The sequence below is a fragment of the Podarcis gaigeae genome (assembly GCF_964106915.1).
Source record: "Podarcis gaigeae genome assembly, chromosome: 1".
Taxonomy (NCBI): domain Eukaryota; kingdom Metazoa; phylum Chordata; class Lepidosauria; order Squamata; family Lacertidae; genus Podarcis; species Podarcis gaigeae.
The window spans coordinates 137,473,698-137,496,052 of NC_139678.1; the positions used below are offsets into that span (position 1 = coordinate 137,473,698).

Sequence of the window (22,355 nt, forward strand, 5' to 3'; positions counted from 1 at the left end):
CATTCCACTAGGTTTAGGTTGTGATGGTACAGTCACTGATGAAGTAGGAAGGCCAGCAACTGATTGTCTTCGCGCCCAAATCTTCCCAGACCTTGTTGTTTTGTCTGGGAATTGTGAATCTACTTTTTCTCTCCCATCTGCCATAACACTTAAACAATAGAGAGGCCAAGGTCAGTCCCAGCTACGCAGTTTGTCTTTACAAGTGGAAAATTCCCCTGGTAACAATTTGACAGTTTCAAAATCTTCCTCTAGGGGGAAACAGTTGCAATAGTCCAGAAAAAACTCTTTTTAAACTCAGTCAATAGGAAAAATAAACAGTTCCAATTTTTGTTACTGTTCAGTTACTTTCCCTCTTTCTTAGGAACAGCAGAGGAAGCTGGCCACAATGTATCTCTCTTACTGAACTAACTGTCAGCAAGTCTCCTGTTCACAATCAAAGCTCAGTTCAAAGCACGGCAGTCTTTGTCCATTGGCAGCCGTTCCCAAGTTTAGAGCGGTGGATTTTAAAGTTTTTTCCCCTTTCTCTTGCAGGTATATATGGTCCAAAACTTCCCCCCTCCTGCCCCTGCTTCCTGGGGGGGTGTACGATATTTTAGTGTTAGAAATTTAGTCCTTTCCAATCAATTTCTCCAGACTTTAGCTTGTTTTCTCTTTGCTTTGATCTATTTACAAAAGCGGAAGGCGGACTTCCTGTTTAAACCTTCCCTGCTTCGGCATCAAATTAAGTCTCTCTTATATTTCCAAATTTCCCCTACTCACGGGTAGTTACTTTTGTAGTCAAATTTTCACAAGAAGTCTTCAGCGCTCTCCGGTAACGGCTGTGCGGCTTCACTCCGGGGGAGAAGCAGTCAGTTCACAGCACCGCACCGCTCACCCGCTTCGCTCCGGAACCCGTAGTTGAGGTTCCCCACGAATTTGGGGGGCGCAAAAGGTGCCCGCTGAATCCCACGCTCACAGGCTTCGCCCGCCTGTGATTTTTGGAGGGTCTACGCTTTCGCCGTAGCGGCAAGACCCGATTCCCCTGAGTCAAATCCCTCCTAGTCAGAAGGATTCCGCCATTACCGATGGCGCTAAACCTTTTCTCCCCTACCTCACCCTGCCTTCTGTCTTTAGAGGTTCTGTTCTCTCTGCCAAGCGGTGCTTCTCAAACTTGGGTTTCCAGCTGTTGTTGGACTACAACTGCCATCATCCATGACCACTGGTCCTGCTAGTAAAGGGATGATGGGAGTTGTAGTCCAAAAACAGTTGGAGACCCAAGTTTGGGAAATGCTGATAGGTATCCACTTCTCACCACACGCTTTGCCTGTATTGTCTCATTTCTGTTTTCCCAGGCACCTTCCATGTAGCACATCTATATCTGTGCTCCCTTGGAGCACCTCCACAGGTCTTCCTGATGCTACAGTGGCTTACCTTCGCAAATGTTTCCCAGAGTACACAGTGTAATGTACATTTTAAGAATAGTTTGGAACTTTGTGGGTGGTGCATTCTGTGCGGTGGGAGAGCAGAATTGAACCTGCCAGCCTATGGATCATTAACCCACATAAAATATAGGAGAGGTACATTATGGGGTGCCTGACCTGACCTTCCGTTTCAAATAGCCCTCTTAATTTTCAGTGCTGCTCAGTTCTAATGGATCTTACTCCCAGGTAAATAAACTGTGCATTTTCTTTCTTGAATTGGAAGACTGTGCAGCACAAGTTAGCAGAACTGAAAACGCAAACATGTGTAGGTCGTACGTTTCTGGATAGCTGTCTCCAGCTCCACTCCGTGAAACGGCTGGATTCTGCCACCGCTTCAATGGCCAAGTACTGGTATGTGTGTTAAACAAGTTATCTAACTTTCCATATAACATCTCTGTCTTTTGAACAGTTACATTGAACATAACTGCATATGGTTGACAGGCTGTGAAAGGCCTTTCTTACAGGGGTGCGAAGAATTTCCTGGGGGGTGACAAATGTCTCCATGATCCTTCCTTCAGTTTAATTTTGCTACTTCTGTGCACAAATACTTGTGCATATGAGAAGTGGGATGCACACCCCAGGGCTCATTTTGAACAGCAGGATTGATTTTTTAAAATGGAAGTAAAAGTTCCATGGTTAGGAAAGTGCAACTACTTCTTAAGTAGAACAGGAGTTGTGTTCAACATAGCATGAAGCAGATCACACAAGCAGCACATGGATTTCACCTTGCACCACAGAAGGTTCTCATCCGCACCGTGTAATATTGTTCTGAGTTCCCCTCCAGCCCTCTGGAACAGATTTGGAAGTCCCACCGGGGAGGAGAGGTGGGGGAAGCCCATTGTGCTAATGCTAATCCTTGCACTTGTGCAACTATTTAGGTCTGGATGCTCCACATGAGGCCATTCAGCACTTAAGTGCAAGAAAGTTAACAGTAACAACAAATATATCCTGATAGGCTGCCACCACAAACGAAATGTGAAATCCCCCCTCTAAGTTAGCCTTTGCCAGCCTGGGGTTGGACTAGATGACCCTCTGGGCCCCTTCCAACTCTATCAGACATTTTGGACTTCTGCCAGCAAAGGCTCCTCTAGGCTCTTTGGGAGGGTGTCTGAGCCCAGCTGACAAGGACTTCTCTGCTTAAGCCAAGCTCTAACAATATAAACAGTAAGGAGCTTGATATTTACTTTGCTACAGCTAAGGGGACACAGAACAAAACCCTGTGAAATGTCATTGGAACACTTGGGGGTAGCTCAACAGCCTCCAGCACACAGGGAAAATTGTTAATGAGAAATACATTTTAAAGCAGTGAATTTAAATGCCCAAGTATTTAAAGAATGTTTGATGAGAGGAAATGGAAGGTGACTATCACACACAGGCTTGCAAATAAAATCAGTAAAGTCAATCTAACTTTGCTGATTATACCTTCTTGCCTGACCAATACAGTGTTCCATGTGAGAAAGAAGTTCTGAAAGAGAATGAGAACGTCTTTAGGTTCCTGATTTAGATCAAGCCTGTCATATTTTTTGGAAATTGGAGACCAACAAAAGCTGCGGTCTTAATGGAGGTGCATTGTTTCGTGAGACCGATGGCAGGAGAGTCTCTGCCTTTGATGTAAGGAGTCTAGGCCGCAGACCAGAAATTCATTTAGTGGTTGGTTCCACTTCCTTGATAATTCTAAACTTCCACTGCAAATCAGTTAGCTATTGTGAAAAAGGGGTTAATGCGAAAATGTGCACTGGGAAATTAAAAATGCAATATATATGCCTATTCAGTATTTACCATAGTGGGTGTCAAATACCAGGCATCAGGAGGCACTGCTGGGAATATTTCAGGATGTAGGGGGGCTCGTCACAATAGCAGCAGGCAGGGAATTAAAATGGAAAGAAAACAGAAGAATGTGACAGAGGGTTGTTTCTTGATTGCTCTCAGAATACTAGTCACAGTCACACCCCATGCAGCACTTGTAGTAGCACAGATGCTGCCTCTAGATGAGAAAAATGCCTTGTCCTCAAAATAATATGATGCCATGAGTGAGGTGAGGTCTATATATCAAATGAACACTGTGTTTATTGGCTATGAACTAGTCTGGAAAGGTAATTAGAAAGTAGGAAAGAATCTGGCTGCATGACTACAATGCAGTACAAATGGGTGAGGACCCTTTAATAAAAGACTCTGGGACCCATTACTGGAAATTACTTGGTTCCTTAGATTTGGAAACTGGGTATGCTGGGTTGGTTTTAAAGCAGCGTTGGCTACTTGCAGTCCTTGAACTGAATAAAGTTTGTCAGCTGATTTATTCAGGAAGATCTTGTATTGCCTTTCCCCCTTTTTCTCTCCCTCCTCCTCTTTTGAGGTAGACAAGTCATCTTGACCTCAGCTTCTAAATTGCTCTTGGCAAAATACAGCTTGAGGAGACCATGATATTAGAAGTCTGGCTTCCATAACAATGCTTAATTGCTGAGCTGAAAGGCTTTTGGAAACCATAACACAATCTTATTACAAAACGGCTGAAGGTTTATCAAATAAGTAGTTCCATATAGCATGCTGCATAAACATAGACTCGGTATTTTTCACCAAGCATTTCCCCAAATCTCTCTGACTCTTCAGGGTGGAAATGTTGCCCACTTGCCATGTTGTAACACATCCTGACCTGGGCTGCCTCTTTAGAGTTCCATTTTTCATTAGCCAGAAAAAGCCGCTGGGTTGTTATTGCTGTTACATATTAACTTATGTTTTACCAGACAGAGTTAGACAAGTAAAAACAGCTAAGGTAATACTTTGTACTGATGCCAGATTGAATTAACTACATGGTTGAAAGAAATCAGATGCTAGATTAGAAGGACAAAAAACATTTTTGTGAGGATATACTGATTTTTCTCTTGTGGAAACTATAGAAAGAGAAACACACACCAATAACAGAGTCCAGATGGGGTATTTCCAGTTATGGAAAAGAAATTTGGGTATAAATGCCGATAGGAAAGTAATTTTACTTAGCCTCTAAGAAAAGGAAATCACCATTGTCTTTTTGTCTGTGCAGAAGGATTAACTATAGTCATAACCACATGGTGAATACTGCAGCCCATGGCACCCATATCTTATCCCAATAAAACTCCTTATAGTTTCCTTAAATAAAGCGGCTTCTTGGTATCATTACTGAGTATGACTCTGGCTGTATTCAGATAGAGCTGTTCTCTTTTTACTGCTGCATGGGAAAAGATCCTAGAGTGTGTGTGCACATTCTAAACTGGAATGGAAAACTCAGCGCTGGGAGAAAAGTACCAATCAAACTGTGTTGCCTAGGTAGTGCTTTTATCACTAAGGAAAGCAATACATAAAACCAAGCTGTTGCTGAATTGTAGGGGGCTGGATTCAACTAAGGGTTTCCCACTACTGGAAGCCAATTCAAGGTCTTGTGCTAGTGCAATATGGCTTTCCCCTGTTCTCTCCCTTTGTACCCCCCTCTCCTTCCAAATTGGCTCGGGAGGGTCTGGAGAACCCCCAGAACAGGATTGGGGGCGGGGAGATATTGTTCCCTGGCTGAGTGATCTCCTTAGTGCTGCATTGAATTCCCCTCTAAATGCTGCATCAACCTGCATTTGAAACCTTTTCTACAGCCAATACATTATTTTGAGCATCATGCAAGCTATTTCAAAATGGTGATTATTAAAAGATCATGGTGGTGCAACTTATTTAAGAGCTCAACTGCTTTGGAAACAGACTTTTCTCTCTGTTTAAGGGCTTCTGATCTCCAAAACAATGTGGCTACTCAGTGCGTGCAACTCCATGGAGGATGGGGATATATGTGGGAATATCCAATTGCAAAGTAAGTACGACTACTTTTTATCCTCACAGGCATGCCTGTTGTTTGGGAAAAGCTGATCATCCATAAAGAGAGATGTTTCAGTGGTCTTTTACTTATCCAGTTAAGTCTACAAAGCTGTGAAACGATGTTTGTATTCTTTAAGTACAAAATGTTGACACGGGAATTTTAATTGAGCCCCCGTGTTCTCTGTGTCCAGTGACTGGTTGAAACCTGAAAATCACCTTTAAACAGGATTAAGGCAGTTTCTTCCAAAATGTAAAACTTCATTATCTATTGGTTGTGAAGAAGAGGAGTTGCAGAACATTATAATCAATAGGTCTAGAGAAACTGAGACTGGTGCTTGAGCTGAATTACTAACCAGTTTCTCTTCAGATGAGAAACTGTTACGACAGTGCTGCCATGCAGATGATTCAGCATCATTATTAATATGATTTAAGGATGACAGTGGGCCAGTTTGGACCTCACAAGCTGCAGCAACGAACGGTACTTAAGATCCCAGTTAAGTAATGTGTGGCTCATCACCCAACCTTTGGGGTGCTTTGAGAAATATTATTTGTCTTTATGGTCAAAATTATGTCCTGTTGTCTTTTCAAACATTTAAAGTCCCATCAATTTATTTCTAAGAATTACTGTGTATAAGACTAGGTCTTTTTCCTAAAAACATAATGTCAAAAATTAGGGGGACGTCTTATAGACGGAAAAAAACGAGATAGATGATAGATAGATGATAGATAGATAGATAGATAGATAGATAGATAGATAGATAGATATTGCTTGCAAGGAACTTTATTGGAAACCTCTAAACACACATGGTCTTTTATGCACAGACCAGAACTTCTTTTGAAATGACTGAAGCATCTGGAAAATAAATTAAAAATGGTTATTATTAACAAGAATATAAATGTTAGACAGTGTGCTAGTGTAATCATCATTATGACAATTAGCTTTGTATCTTACTTTCTCCTTGTTGTTGTTACTTTTTAAATATTTATCTTTAGAAATAAACAAACAGCATAAAAACAATTTTCTCCCCAAAGCTTAGCATAGTGAGGGAGAATGTAATAGACTCTGATGAAACAATTGCTCTGTAAAAACTACCGTAATTTAAGCAATGCACACTTGAAGATCCCAGGATCCAAGCTTGTGTCCCTGATGACACACGTTTCTATTTAGAAGTACTAATATGTTTTGCAATCTACTCATTGACATTTTTCTCTAGATCTTTTGTAGATTCTCGTGTTCAGCCAATATATGGTGGTACTAATGAAATAATGAAAGAGCTCATTGCTAGAGATATCGTGATCGACAAATAGGCATCTGTTTATACTAACGGATAGTTCCAGATCCCATTTCCACTGATAAGGAATTACATTGTGCCAAAAATAAAAATAAGGAGACAGTATGGGTCTAATTGAAGAAGAAACAGCAGCAAAAGCCTGTTTAGACATTAACAATAAAAATGTATGTTTTTGTTGATCTCCAATGTTAAACTTAGAATAACTGTTTATTATTTCTCTTATGATTTAACTCCCCAAATGCAAAAAAAACTCTTACAAGTATTTGGACTACAAGCACAAAATTCATTATGTCATCTAAAGCTGAATTACTTAAAGCCTAATGCAATTCTTTTCTGTTCTAAATAGAACATATGTTGGAGGATGATGTGAAAAATTTCTACTGTAGAAACTGTAAAGCTCTTTGGAAATAAATGTAGGCCCATTTCTGACAAAAAAGAAATAAATATATCTCTTCTAATGATCTGAATGGGTATGCTTCTCTATAAGCAAAGAAGTGGGCAGTTAATCTTCTAATGTTACAGATGATTGCACAAAAAGAGTGACATTTGTATGCAGCCTAAAGTGCCTTCCAACATGTAACTGTATTTTGTATATGACAATAAAAGAAAAAAAACTTAAATAATAGTAATATCATAGTCCAATAATATCTTTGATATCTTTTGAGTCAACAGCTTGAAAGTGTCATGGCACCTGAGGTGCTCCAAACTGCACTGCAAGATGTGACACACTGGATGTGCAACATATCACCTATTAAATGTGGCAATAGTGCTTAAATAACTTCAGAGACCTGGTACCTAGCCATCAATTAAATCAGGGGTTGCCAGCCTTTTGAGGCCCCTGTGCACATTTGCAAACTGGAGAAATGGTCATGGGCGCTACCCAAAACTTGCTATCAAGCACATAACCCTCCTATTTGATTGGTTAAAACAGAATACTTCTTTGGAATCTAATTTCAGTGGAGGAAAGGGACTCAGTGGGTGCCATGGAACGATTGGAAGGCTTGCTGATTGGAAGGTTGGCAGTTTGAATCTCCACGACGGGGTGAGCTTCTGTTGTTTGGCCCCAGCTCCTGCCAACCTAGCAGTTTGAAAGCATGTCCAAGTGCAAGTAGATAAATAGGTACCGCTGCGGCGGGAAGGTAAATGGCATTTTTGTGCACTGCTCTGGTTTCGCCAGAAGCAGCTTAGTCATGCTCGCCACATGACCCGGAAGCTGTACGCCGGTTCCCTCGGCCAATAAAGCGAGATGAGCACTGCAACCCTAGAGTCGTTCGCGAGTAGACTTAATGGTCAGGGGTCCCTTTACCTTTATGCAAAGATTGCATGGGTCTAAGAGTCTCTTACATTGACCTACCTTGCCATTTTGCCCTCTTCTCCCCTGTAACCTTATTCGTAGTCCTATGTGAAGCTTCTTTGAGCTCAGTTCTAGGGGCGGAGGGAGGGGTTGCAGCCTCAGAAGAAAGCTTGGGGACAGATGCTGCTTTGTTGAGAAATAAATGGTGGGTCGTGCTCAAAGACTGTTTAGTTGCCATCTTTAAGCTTTATTCTTAGAACAAGTGCTGTGATTTGAGTGATATCACCAGGAAACACACACACCATTTATACAGGAAAGCTTTAAACCGTAGAGCATAAAACTCTTAACCTCAGGGTCGTGGCTTCGAGCCCCACGTTGGGCAAAACATTCCTGCATTGCAGGAGGTTGAACCAGATGGCCCTCGTGTCCCTTCCAAGTCCACAATGCTATTGATAACACACACACACACTCCTGGAAGTAGACCCGCCGCCCACGCCGCCTCATTTGCATAGGCCCGCCCACCGGCCCTCCGGATTGGCCGCCCACCCCGCCTAAACTACCGCCCGCGCGCGGCCGCTCGGGCTGCTGAGGCAGCTTGGCTCGGAAGCGCCGGGCGGGCGGCTGTTGGGAAAGGCGGCGCCGCCGCGAGGGCGAGAGACGGGCAGAAGAGAAGCGGCGGCGGGAGAGGAAAGCGCGAGTCCCTCTGAGGAGAAGTTCGCCGGGCTGCGCGGCGGGGGGAGCGGAGGAGGCGGCCGGGGAACAGACCGAAGTTGGCAGGCAAGTCCGGGCGGGGGGGGAGGGGTGGCGAGGGTTCCCCTGAGGGGCGTCGGGAGAGGCGGTTGGCTTCTTGCCGAAGCAGGGGCTCCTTCGTGGCGCGCGGCGACTCGCCTCCCCTCAGGCAGGCGCCCTCCCTAACGGCAGTGGAGCGGCGAAGGGGGTGGGATTGGGGAGAGTGATGGGGCGGCGGCCAATGGGGAGGGGCGGTGGCGTTGGAATGCGAGGGGAGGGGAGCGGAAAGTAGATGCTCGCGCGCCCGGGCGGAGGGAGGGAGGGAGCGAGGGGGGTGGCGTGACGTAGAGCCGTGGGGGCGGAGCCAGCGCCCCAGCCGGGTGTATCGGGAAAGGATGGGACAGGCTGCTCCGGAAGCCCCGAAGGAGGGTCATCGGGGAGCAGCTGCGGGGCTCTGCGGGACAAAGCCCCGAAAGACCGGAAATGGGAACTTTTGCCTAATACTGGTATGGGGGGGCAACTACCGCATTTCTCTGTCTTTTTTACTCACAATTAAATGCTGTTTTAGATATGAGTGATGCCTGTGAATCCATATATATCGCCTCGTTTAGCATTACTTCAGCTTTGCACTTTCCAACACAGTTCGTTCCCTAGGTATATTAGTTGCTGGAGAGTACTGGTATCGATTTGGGATGTGGGTGGCGCTTTGGGTTAAACCACTGAGCCAAGGGCTTGCCGATCAGAAGGTCGGCAGTTCGAATCCCTGTGATGGGGTGAGCTCTCGTTGCTCGGTCCCTGCTCCTGCCTACCTAGCAGTTCGAAAGCATGCCAGTGCAAGTAGATCAATAGGTACCACTCCGGCAGGAAGGTTAACAGCGTTTCTGTGCGCTGCTCTGGTTCACCAGAAGCAGCTTAGTCCTGCTGGCCAGTAAAGCGAGATGAGCGCCACAACCCCAGAGTCGGCCGCAACTAGACCTAATGGTCAGGGGTCCCTTTACCTTTACTGGTATAGAGTGCTGTTGCACTTGCTCTGCTTGCAGGCTTCTCAAAGGCATCTGGCTGGCCACTGTGAGAGCAAGATCAGTGGCAAACTTTGAGTTTTGAAATTTCAGTGCCCAGTGTGGGTGAACCAGGCGTACTCCCATAAATCTGCCTCTGGTTAGATGGGCCTTGGGCCTGATCCAGCAGGGCTTTCCTTGCATTCTTATAACAGTCAGACTGGATGGGACAACGGCAGACATTCAGCTGCTACCACAGCCCTGTGCATTCGGAGGGGCGGTTTAAAGTGTTATTACTTGCAGGTGGTAATGGTGAGCATGCCTTATTATACCTAGGAAATGGAGTTAATGAAAGCCACATTGATAAATATTTATGGACTGCTATTGAGTGAATGGAAATTACTGCTTCATATGTAAATGTATGTAACTTGGCTTGCTGCCAAACCTTTAGCCTTGCAGATAAAAATTGGTACAAAAGACCAGGATAGAAATATCATCCACAGTTCCTACAGTCATGTGGGTAACTTGCTGGACTTGCCACTCAAGATTTTCTGATATAAGATGAATTATTAATACCTTCCAAAAAGGTAGCTAACTGTATTGAAAGGTTGCAGTGTTTGAGACTTCTTAGTTTAGATTAGGGCTTGTCCACACTTCCACTTGTCCCTCCTCTTCCCCCTTGTTTACCACTGAATTGGAATAAATGTCAGGTTTTCTGTGGATTGACATTGGTAGTTCGGGTTAGGAACTTAATTCGTTCTGGAGGTCCGTTCTTAACCTGAAACACTTCTTAACCTGAGGTACCACTTTAGCTAATGGGGCCTCCCGCTGCTGCTCCGCTGCCAGAGCACGATTTCTGTTCTCATCCTGAAGCAAAGTTCTTAATCCGAGGTACTATTTTTAGGTTAGCAGAGTCTGTAACCTGAAGCGCCTGTAACCCGAGGTACCACTGTATTTTGATTCAGCGCTAAAGGGTGGGTTTTCCCGAGGAAAGTGGTGGGGCAAACAGGAAGCCACTCAGACTTGTTTTTCTCCTTTACTTATAACACTAGAACTTGTACAAGTTCAATGAAGCTGAATATTGTAAGATTTAGGACAGACAAAAGGCAGGACTTATTCATGCAGCACATAGTTGAAGTATAGCATTTGCTCCCCCGTGAGGCAGTTATGGTGACCAACTTGGATGGCTTAAAAAGAGGATTAGACAAAATCGTGGAAGAGAGGAGCTGTCAATGACTAGTAGCCCTGATGACAGTGATCTAGCTCCATGGTCGGAGGCAATAATGCTTCCGAATACATGTTGCTGGAAGCCACGGAAGGGAAGAGCGGTCTTGTGCTCAGATGCTACTTGCAGGTTTTCCATATGCATTTGGTTGGCCTTTGTGAGAACAGGGGTGCTGGACTAGATGGGCCATTGGCCTGATCTAACAGACTATTCTTATGTTCAACCATTTGTTCAATGTGTTTAAGTCCTGTGATGAATGGCAGCACCTCTCCAATACTTAATGTAACTTTTCCAGGTTAATACTTGAGATCTTCAACTGGAATTTGGAGAATTGGATGTGTTCTATATGCAAACCTGCCCTTTACCACATTAAGCTGCTCTTTGCCAAATAAGTATATTTTTGATTAAATGACATGGTTTTGTTTATCTGGTGGTTAAAGCAGTACAACAGCTGGGGTAGAGGACTCAACATCCTTCCTTATGCTCTCCAGCACTTCCCTTTTATAGTTGTCAGTCTCCTCTAGGGGAGAGATGAGGGAGCCAATTTTGAATCACGAATGGACTTATCCACCCAGGGGTCCTTTACCTTTACAATGTAGCCTGGTGAGAAGACGCCATCCCCTTTGCTCTGTACTAACAAATTGTATAAACAATTTCTTTATAACATTGCATTTTTTTCTTTGATTGTTGAGTTGTTGACTTTTGTCCTATTTGAATATTGTCCTCTTTGAATACTGATATTCTGTTTAGTAAGAGAGAAATCTATGAAGGCATGCAGATGGGATTTATATTTGCTGTTTCAGTATCTGCCAATTGGACAAAATAACGTTTTTATGGAATCACATTGAAACTGCTAGTCTTGAGGGAGTCATTTTTACAAAGCATTTATGGTAGTGTTTTTAATCTGTTGACTGTATCTATGAAGTGTTCGTTACCAAAATAAAGATGACTCTGAGCTGTGTCAATAACTGTGTGATAAATCTGAAGTGTTCAAATCTCTTAGTGGAGCTCTATTGTGAAGCTGTAAATTTCTTTCTTTTAATGCTATTGTCACAAACGTATTTAGATTTGAATATGAACTAGTATATGCACATAGTTGTCTGCCTTATGCATTTTAATCTATCGTGGTACCTCCGGTGGCAGACGGGATCCGTTCCGGAGGTCTGGCTGGATCTCGAGGTTTTCGCAGCCGGAGGACCACTTCTGCGCATGCACGCGCAGCAGAACCCGGTAAAATACTTCTGGGTTTGCTGCTTACGTATCCTGAAGTTTATGTAACCAGAGGGTTACGTAAGCGGAGGTACTACTGTATTTTGGTAGTCTCTTGGTGTACTCACTGTGATTATCAGTGTAAAGTGATAAGAGTTCAAAGTTAAACTTTCATTATTCTATTTCTCTTTATTGTTAACAGATCAACATAGTGAAATATTTATACATTGCAGCTGGCAAATGTTTTGGGTATGAACAAAAGTAGTCATATTAGAGTTTTGAAAAACTATTCGAAGGCTATGCAGGTATTTCCTAGTTTTTGAAACCCTGCAGTTGTTTTCAGCAAATCAGACAATATTTTTAAGGGTCTCACAGAAAACCAATAAGGATGCAATCCTGTACATAAGTAGTGGGGAACCTCCAGCCTGCAGACCTAAATAGGTGCAGCAGCCCCCCCCCCCATGAATCTCTTTGGTCAAGCCACACCCACCTGCCCTCTGTCCAGTGTGACACACGCAAAGACATAGGTTCTTGCTAAAGTGAAGATTGTGCTGTCTTCAGCACTTGTAAAGCCAGAGGCTTTGGCAGACACTGACAACCAGCTGATTGGTGGCACTTACAAATTACTGTGTCTTAAAAATAGGGGAAGATGTTTCATCTGACATCACAATTATGTCAGATGTTAAAGAGTTGGATAGGCCCACATGTCAAAATGACTTGTGGAAATCTGAGGACCTAATCTGAGGACCTAACCAGCTGTAAATGATTCCCAGCCCCCGCTGTATGTGCTTACCTGGGAGTAAGTCCCATTGTGCTCAAAGGACTTATGATCTGAGGAGACATGTATAGGATTGCACCATTAATTGCTAATTAAATGATTTTTCAGGATCAAATAGTAAAAAAAAGTTAATTCTGAAGACATAGAATAGTTTGAAAACAATATTTTATTGTACCTGAAGTTATGTTTCAGTCAGTCACTGAAGCTATTTCCTTTAATTGAATTAGTGTCTCTGGTAGCTTCCTAGAGAGCATTTCAGATATCACATTTTAATTTTAGATCTTCCCTTAATTCATGATATATATATATTTAAGGAATGTTGACAACTGGTTTTGAGTCTTTTAATTATAGACTTGTATTTAATTGATTGCTTTTCAAAAGTTTAATAGTTTAATTTTTACTTAAACTATATACTGTCATTCAGCAAAAATTCTCAAAGTAGTTTCCATAGTAAAATTTAAGTAGAAATTAAAACACATTTTATTTAAAGTTTTCTTTATATTTTATCTTCTGTTCCCTTTTTTGTACACACTGTTCTGTGATGCAGCTTGTTAAAATATACAAAAAGGAAAAGAAACTGTGTTAGTTCATATCAAAAAATACACCTGAGTAACACTTTTATTTGGACAAATGAATATGTCGTAAACATCAGTTAGGATGGTAGGAGAGAGGAGACAAAGGCAGGCTTATGTTGAAACTACCAAGTTTAGTGACTTCAAAATCAAGCCACCTTTTCTCTCTCTTTCCCCTTTCCCCTTCTCAGCATCTAGCCTGATGAAGAATTCTGGAGAACAGGAAAGCTTTGCTCACTATTTTGTGACATTCTGGTTGGTCCTAGTAAAGGCATTATGCACTGTGGATAGTTAACAGATGCCAGACTTTCCCTTATTTTTTTCCTTACTGTAAAACAAAGTAAAATGCTCTCCCTACCCCCAGCCTGTGAAGTACAGGAGCCAGAAAGTAAACAAATTGCTATAGCAAGAAATTTCATATGCTGTTTATATTTTAGGAATTAGGAAAATGTGGAGAGACAAACAAAAAGTGATACACTGTTAGGCAAGATTAAATATATGAGGATAGGAAACTGTTCAATCTGGAACATTAAAAATAAAAACATTGGAGAGAAAAATATAATGGATGTTTTTATAGGACTCCTATTTTTAATTGGATGACTTTTTAAAGAGGAAAATTGGAATATGAAAACTGCAAATAATTATTTTGTATAAAATTGAGAATAATGGGGACCAGGCTTACAGAAAGAATTACAGATATCCTCCTGGCTGTGAAACAATGGTCTGGTTCATATGATCCAATCCTGATTGATTAACCTTGGGTATGCTTGAGTTTTGTGCACTTTCATCATGCTTTAAAGTTGTCTTCCTAATCTTGATTTCTTAGAAAGCCATTAAATGTAATTCATAATTCACACATAATAGGGGTCTTTTTTGCCATTCGTGCAAATGAAGTAGTGAATCAGCAGCAAAGGGATTGCATGGGCACGCAGCTCGTGTATGTCTTTGCTTATTGATAATGAAAATGTGGGGGGAGGGGGGAAATACCTGCAAACAGAACTGATTTATATATTTAAAACAGTAACAAGCAAAAGCATACATAGTTATGGTTTCAACATGGCCAGTATTTTGGTGCACCTAAAAATATTACTACAGCCTTTGTTGTTGTGGCAGATGTTCTGAATTAGATGTTTCCATAGATTCATAGAACTATAGAATTGGAAGGGACCCTGAGGATCATCTAGTCCAACCCCCTGCAATGCAGGAACACAGCTGTCCCAACTGAGCTATCCAGGCACATAATCACGGAACAGTTGATAAGATTATTTTCTTTTCTTAAAGAGCAACTGCAAATTATATCTGGAATTTATGGCACTGCAGAAATGGAAATTAACAGTAGATATCAAAACAATAGTTTTATTCAGTATTTGCTTTTCTTACAGGTTGGGTGTAAACTGCTTACGACAGCTATGACACCTGCTCTTCAAGAGAAAGCAATGAAAGGGCACGGTATCTGCTTAGCATCTTCCTTGTCTTCAAGAGTGATGGAGTCCAATGATGCATTAGGCATGGGAAGTACCAGACCAGTAAAAGAGAAGATGAAAGACGGGTCTGTCACAAAAATTACTTGCTCCATGCTGGGGTTCCCCATTCCTCAAGCCAACCATAGCACTGATTGCTTTAACTTAAAATACTTGGGTTCTCAGTCTTCTAAACACTATCCAGTATTAATGAGCCCCAGTTCTACTTTCCATGTAAACAATAAACATTGTGTGCAGAGGAACTCAGAAGAGCATAGCTGCTCCAAAGTGAGAAATCCGTTATGTAACAGCACTAATACACACTTCAGTCAAATTATTAATTCAGAATCTGGGGAGCAGGTCAGAGTGGAAACTTTATTAGGATCAACAAAGAACTTACCTGAAATGGGAAAACTATTTGATTCATGTTTAACTGAATCCCACAATGTAGAAGAAAGGCAGCTTCCTAACTGTAAAGGGTATCAGAAGAATGGCTTTTTGAGCAAGGCATTATTTATTAATCCTGAGACAAAAAAAGGAGACCTGTTCCAACAAGTGTGTGATGATGCCCTGGAACCAAAAGTGAACTACAATCCCAGTACTAAAGAACAGGAATTGAATTTTCATTTACTTCAGTGTGTAAGCAAGCAACAGGCTTTGCTCAGCCGGGCCAAAAGAACTCAGAAACGTTTGCAAATACTCTTGGCGAAGCATGTTGTCAAACACTGTGACCAGCAGATGAAATGCTTTGTGAGACGCCAACTACAGAGAATGAAAGCCTTTCATGATCCATCCGGTGTTTTGGGTGGCAGCTATCATAGATGCACCAACATTAAAATGGAAAACATAGAGGCTAATACAAGTAAAGATGTACAGCGTGATTTTGATGTTTTATCTGATGAAATCAAAGTGTTTGCTCGCTCAGCAGCTGGACTCCTATTTCATGCGGAAGAGAGTTTGGATTCTGATGCCACTTGTAGCAGCTCAAGTGAAGATGATGATGAGCAGATTTCCAGAAAAGCTATGTCAGTGTAGGTATTAAAAGAATTGCTGAACTTCTGTGCTACAATCCTGCATGCTCAAGTTCCATGTAAATCTGTGATATCTCTGTACATCAAGGACAGAAGATGTGATATGTTAATGACAGGATCTCCAAATCTTTTATTTTTGGAGTTAATTTCACTAAGTTGATAAAGTTTACTGATGTAAATGGAACTGCTCTTTGATCATAGCTTGTTATATGAGTCAAATTTTATAGTACAGGCAATCCTTGCTTCGCATGGGGGTTCTGTTCCAGACCCCCATGTGCATTGGCAGGGCCAGAGTAAAGCGTACTGCTCCGCCCCCATTCCACTCTTTTAGTGATCAGGTCACTTCTGGGTTTGGCACTGTTGGGAGTTGCCTGTACAAGTAGCAAATTAGTGACACTATTTCAGCACCATTGAGATGTGTTCCCTGTGGCTGGTATCATCCAGCTGTGTCATATTTTTACATCCATTGAAGTAGTTTTCCAAGGTGTTCCCAAACATAGTTCATTATAGTAGTCTAAATGCAAATCATCTGGGAGTGTGGACAAAGGTGACAGCCTATCTGTGCTTGAGGGCCTGTAGTTTGCTCACCAAGCTAAACTGGTGAAAAGCACTTCATGCAGCTATTGTCTCACGGTGGCGCTGTGGTTTAAACCACTGAGCCTCTTGGGCTTGCCGATTGCAAGGTTGGCTGTTCGAATCCACGTGATGGGGTGAGCTCCCGTTGCTCTGTCCAAACTCCTGCAAACCTAGTAGTTTGAAAGCATACCAGCACAAGTAGATAAATAGGTACTGCTTCAGTGAGAAGGTAAACGACATTTCTGTGTGCTCTGGCTTCCATCATGGTATCCTGTTGCACCAGAAGCAGTTTAGTCATGCTGGCCACATGACCCAGAAAATCTGTCTGCAGACAAACACTGGCTCCCTCGGCCTTAAAGCAGAGATGAGTGCCTCACCTCATAGTTAAATTCTACTGGACTTAATCCTCCAGGGGTCCTTTACCTTTTATATATTTCAAGGCCTTCTCCGTAGTGGTACCAAAATTATGAACTTCATGTTGCACTCATGTTCTGCTTTCAGGCATTTGATCCACATCTTGTTGGCCAACAGGATGCTGGACTAGGTGGGCCATTGATTCAGCAGGCTCTTACTATGTGCTAAATAATAATAATAATAATAATAATAATAATAATAATAATAATAATTAATAAATAAATAAATAAATAATTTATTATTACGGCTATGTTTTCAACTCTGTGCAGAAATCAGACTCAATTTAGCTCTTTCTGTTTTTAGCAGATGCTTCTAAAAGGCATTTTATGATATATTCACTGCTGTTTTAACCTGTTACCTGCTAGTTATTGTAGCCCCAAAGGCTTCTTGTGATATCCTAAGGACTCTTTTGAGTTGTCTTTCTAAAATAGTGATTATCTCTTCTAACCAATGTTCTGTGTTCTTCCTAGTAACTATAGATCTGACTGGAAATGGCTGGTAGACAGAGCTAATGTTGGCTGTCGCTGGACATGGCTTCAAGCCCAGATTTCAGAGCTAGAATACAAAATCCAGCAACTCACTGACCTTCACAGGCAGATTCGTGCCACCAAGGTATTGTCAGTAAGGAAGAAAAATGGGTTATTGAAATAAAAGTTTGATAGATGTTTTTTCTCTGTGTTCTGTGGTTTCTGGTATCTGGTATCTAAGCAAAAGCCATTATGTAAAATCTACAAAGGTCAATGAAATAGTAGGCTGAGTTTGAGTGTTGTGTTTGTTTGAAAGTAGGATTGTGGTACAGAATCCATACTAAGATTTGTAATTTACTGGGCGGCCTTGGGCAAGTGACTGTTTCCCAGCTTAATTTATTTCATTCTTTTTTTAAAAAAAAAGAGGCGAGGGGGTGAAATCCATTTTGTTTTGTTCTTGTGGTAGTGAAGCCCTGCTGTGAAGCGTAGTCATGGACTGGGAACAGTGACGTGAGAGAGAGGTAGGGACTGGTAGGAGGAGGATGAAGAGAGGGTGCTTCTTATTTTGGTAGTTTGGAAACAAGTAAGTTGTGTGCATTGGGATGGACCAACCAAAACATTGTCTATAAGTCTCCAGTATATAAGTACAGTGAGGAAGCAATAATTAATAGACAGGACTCCTCAAACACAGTCATAAACAATTGATTAAAATAATTTTCATCTTTTCTTGAAGTGTAACTAAACAGAAAAAACACAGATAGGCCACAACTATCTTTTCCCAAGGGGTGGAGAGCATGGAAGAAAATGTTATTGGAAGCAGAGAGTTGTCGACCGGTACCAGCAATCTGAGTCTTGGTTTTTTAGTGATACCTGGTTCCTTGTAGATTAATCCTTATGGAAATAAAGAAAATAGCTGTTGTGGGCAAGTGAAAGCAGATCTTTATCCCCCCCCCAATAATTTGTATTGGTTTTCATGTAAATACAATAACAACATATAGCTACAATTAACCTGTCCAGTGGCACAGTCTTACTAAGTTTTGTATGCAGTACACAGTACACAAGCAATAAGTTTTTTTATGTATTGTCAATTCAAGTATTCTCTCCACAGAGGAAAGCAGATCTTTATGCATATATTGAATTGCCTGGTGATTAAACTATTTTTTTGAAGAAAATTGATTGTGCACTTTGCATGATGATTGAGTTCTTTATATAAGGTAATCCAATAAAGATCATGCTTGGTAATCTAGAGGGACAGATTTAATTTATTTTTAAAAATTAAATCAAATCTTTATTGTTACAGTCAATGACCAGCATTAAGGAAACAAGATAAAAGGCACATAGAATGCACTATCAAAATGTGTATAATAAAGAAAAGGCTGGTACTCGTCAATCCAGCATCTCTTCTCAAAGAGCTGGAAATCCAAGACCTCAGCACATTGTAAAACCTGGAGAGGCTCATATGTATGCAGGCAGGCAGGCCTGCAGATAATCTGTTTTGCAAACTAATACTGTCCCAGAAGCAAACAAGTTGCCAATATGTGTTCCATATAAGCCTTCTAGCTGTACCTTTTGTACCAATTGTCTTCAGAGGTATTTCCATATGGAGCAAACGACAGTAATCCAGTCTCAGTTGTGAACAGAAGATGTGTCACTGATGCAAATCTTGTTTTTTATTATTTATTGCATTAATATCCTCCTCTTCAAGGAGCTTGGTTGTGTGAGGTAGGTTAGGCTGAGAGGAGGTGACTGCCTCGCAGTGAGATTAATGTTTGCGTGGGGATGAGTGGGCTGATTTACAGCAACTTGCAGGTCTGATTGCTGAATCATAGTTAGTGTTTGGGCAGCATCACATCTACACTGGCCCTCAGGATGTTTCATTTAGTAGATGAAACTAGAAAATGATACAACAATCAATACATAGATTTGTATGCCAAATTTTTGAACTGGAGCAGAAAATCGCTATAATGTTAGCTGCTTGCAAAAATTGAAGTTGCAGCTTTATTGTCATGTGAGATTATTCACCTTGTCTGTATACAGATCACACTTTGAGCTCTAAATCATTAAAGTGTTTCAGGGGGCTGCAGCAGTTTGAGAGATTACATTTGTTACACAATTGTGTTCAATTGCTGTTGTCTAGGGAATGGTGATCCTAGAAGAATTTCCAAATCCAAAGGACTTCTTGAAGAAACGAACACAATTGATGGACCATGAAGCTTTATTAAACACCACAGGGAATTCACATGCTTCCCTTGAGAGGCAGGATGCTTGGCCGGAACATGATTTCGAAATGTCACCCAGCAGTCCAACTCTGCTTCTCCGCAACATAGAAAAACAGGTATTCAAGTGAGAGTGAGCATCAGATAGAATTAGATAATTTGTAGCAAAACACAGGTACACTGTAATAGCTTATTAATAAAACAAAGTTCCATATTTCTGTAAGCATGATCTGCATAAGTTGCAGGATGTGGGAGATTGTGTAGTGGTTTCTGTACACTCAGAAGGCATCTTGGGAGCTGTAGTGCTAGACTTGGTTTGGCAGGTCTTAATTCAGAAATTTACTTGTGAAATTCACATTGTCCAGTAACAGTGTCTCCATTTCATCTATCTGTTATGAGGATAAAATGTGATATATTTTATGTATGCTACTTGAGCACCTTTTATGTCACCCATCAGCATGATAAAGTCAAACATTTCAGTTTCAGGCAGGAAGGCTGTGGAAAAAAGTCTTGGTTTTTCATTTCCCTCCCTGACTTTTTCCCTTTCCCTTGAGCTTAGTATTCATAATTATAGTGTGATTTGCAAAAGAGATTGTTTAATGTGACCATTGCATGAATGTGTTTTGTGTTTATCTCTCTAGTGCCGGGGTGGGGAATTTATTTGGTGCAGTGGTTCTGATCTTTATCTTCCTTCTACCCCCACAGGGGCCAACTTTGATAGGCGAGTGGGACCACCTACCTGTCAAATCATCTGAAATCATAAAGTCAGGTGGGGGCAGGAGAAAGGGTGGGGCTTGGTCAAAGGAGGCTTTGCAGATGTTGCTGATTGGAAGTGTCTGCAAAGTCCCTTGCACTGTGCTTTCCTGAGCATCAGCTGATCGCTGGGTGCTTTAGAAGCACCATGCTTTGAATATAATCCTGAGTTCTTTAGACTGTTATTTGCTGTGCATTCAATTCAAGGTTTTCCCTTTGATTCTTTTTTCAGAGTGCTCAACTGAGTGAAATAATCAGCAGTCTGATTACTCCTCTCAATCTGTCTCCCACATCATCTCCTCTTTCCTCAAAGTCCTGTAAGCAGAAAGAGTTGGCCAATGGCATCTCTATAAGGTACGTGACACTTTCATGTATTTCATAATAACTGGATATTTAGCATTTTGGGGAATGTAATATAAAATGACAGTACAACTGTTGTTTAAATAACAACAGTATTATTATTTAAACAAACTTGCAGTAGTTTAGTATTACAAGGCTGCAATCCTACACACACTTGGGAGTATTGCTGCAATCCTAGCCCCCCCCCCCAAATACTTGAGAGCCCACCCCCATACCACTAGAACTTAATTCTGAGTAGACATAGCATTGCATGGTAAGTACTTTTAAACTCAGTAGGGCTTGCTTGTGAGGAGACATGTATAGGATCAATGTGTTTTTAAAAACTCCCTGTTTGATAATAATGAGGATGCTGTTCAGAAAAGGCTGACATGTGCTTTGAAATACTGTATATGAATTGCATAGAGCAATTACCAAGATAATAAATATATTATTTTAACGTAATAGTCTCCTTCTATTGTAATAATGGTGATATATGATAATGTAAAGCACATTAATACAACAATATAAATCACGTTTATAAAGTTAGTAAAACAAAATATAAATGAATTAAAACAATAGACTTGGAAAATAAGGTTGTTGTTCAGTCTTCTAAAATCAAAATAGTCATTCTATCATGCAATAGGAGAGGGTGAGAGATGGGATTTCAGTGCTTCTCCATTGGTTCCGCTGAAGGATCAGCAACTTTGGGCTCTTTTCCAAATTGTTCCATTCCAGCTGAACATTACAAGAATGCCGTAAGGAAGAACTAGTGTTTGAGCTTGTTTTCTTGCTATGAAGTCCTTTTCCTTCTGTGCCATGCCTTCTGGAATGTAAGCCTGGGAGCAGGGACTGTTTTATTCCTAATATTTATGAGCTGCTTTGGAAGCTTGCTTTTTTTTTTTTTGGCTGAAAAGTAGGATAAAAATGTGTTAAATAAAACATAAATTAATTTTTGTTAATAATGATTAAAGATGATTGGATTTAGATGGTGGAGTAATGAGATTAGGTTGTATTCTAATGAGATTAAGAAATCTCAACTAAGATGATGATTTCCCATGTTTTTAAAAGCTATTATGGTCTGTCTTGAATAATAAACTGGGGATGTCTCTTTAATGGTTCAACTTCACTAGGGGTCAGGTCTCATTTCTTTGCCACTGATACTTCTCTATGCTGTTTTTCTTGGGAATATTCATGTTCACAGTTTATTGCTTGCAGCAAGTACCTCTGTGAAAGTACAGTGGTACCTTGGGTTAAGTACTTAATTCGTTCTGGAGGTCCGTTCTTAACCTGAAACGGTTCTTAACCTGAAGCACCACTTTAGCTAATAGGGCCTCCTGCTGCCACTGCACCACTGGAGCACAATTTCTGTTCTCATCCTGAAGCAAAGTTTTTAACCCAAGGTACTATTTCTGGGTTAGCGGAGTCTGTAACCTGAAGCGTATGTAATCTGAAGCGTATGTAACCCGAGGTACCACTGTATAGAGAAATTATGGAGCAATGTTGGAAGGTTTAGAAGTTGGGCTCCCAGCTTTAGAAGATCTAATTAAACCTATATGAAGAATAATGTATGGACAGCAAATCAATATATGTACATTGCCTAGAGCAGCCTTTCTCACCTTGTGTCCCCAGATGTTGTTGAACTACAACCCCCTTCATCCCTGACCACAGGTCTGGCTAAGCTAGAGATGATGGGAGTTGTAGTCCAATAGCACAT

General features: G+C 41.3%; 2 protein-coding genes across 11 annotated transcripts in view; both read left to right on the forward strand.

Moving 5' to 3' along the window:
• Positions 1–7,209, forward strand: part of ACADL (acyl-CoA dehydrogenase long chain) — a 29,087-nt gene extending 21,878 nt beyond the window's left edge. For both annotated transcript variants that reach the window (XM_083711928.1, XM_083711929.1), the window contains exons 9-11: positions 1,684–1,811; positions 5,197–5,283; positions 6,503–7,209. In XM_083711928.1, the coding sequence (XP_083568054.1) occupies positions 1,684–1,811; positions 5,197–5,283; positions 6,503–6,596 (309 nt within the window). In that variant the 3' untranslated portion in view covers positions 6,597–7,209. The remainder of the gene's footprint in view (positions 1–1,683; positions 1,812–5,196; positions 5,284–6,502) is intronic.
• A 1,225-nt stretch (positions 7,210–8,434) lies between these two features.
• KANSL1L (KAT8 regulatory NSL complex subunit 1 like) overlaps positions 8,435–22,355 on the forward strand; it is a 28,555-nt gene continuing 14,634 nt past the window's right edge. For 2 of the 9 annotated variants that reach the window (XM_083706150.1, XM_083706151.1), the window contains exons 1-5: positions 8,441–8,651; positions 14,768–15,876; positions 17,337–17,478; positions 19,471–19,668; positions 20,535–20,656. In XM_083706150.1, the coding sequence (XP_083562276.1) occupies positions 14,795–15,876; positions 17,337–17,478; positions 19,471–19,668; positions 20,535–20,656 (1,544 nt within the window). In that variant the 5' untranslated portion in view covers positions 8,441–8,651; positions 14,768–14,794. Of the gene's footprint in view, positions 8,652–8,982; positions 9,110–9,733; positions 9,914–14,767; positions 15,877–17,336; positions 17,479–19,470; positions 19,669–20,534; positions 20,657–22,355 lie in introns of those variants that run through there. The other 7 variants (XM_083706152.1, XM_083706154.1, XM_083706149.1 and 4 more) reach the window with 7 other exon arrangements.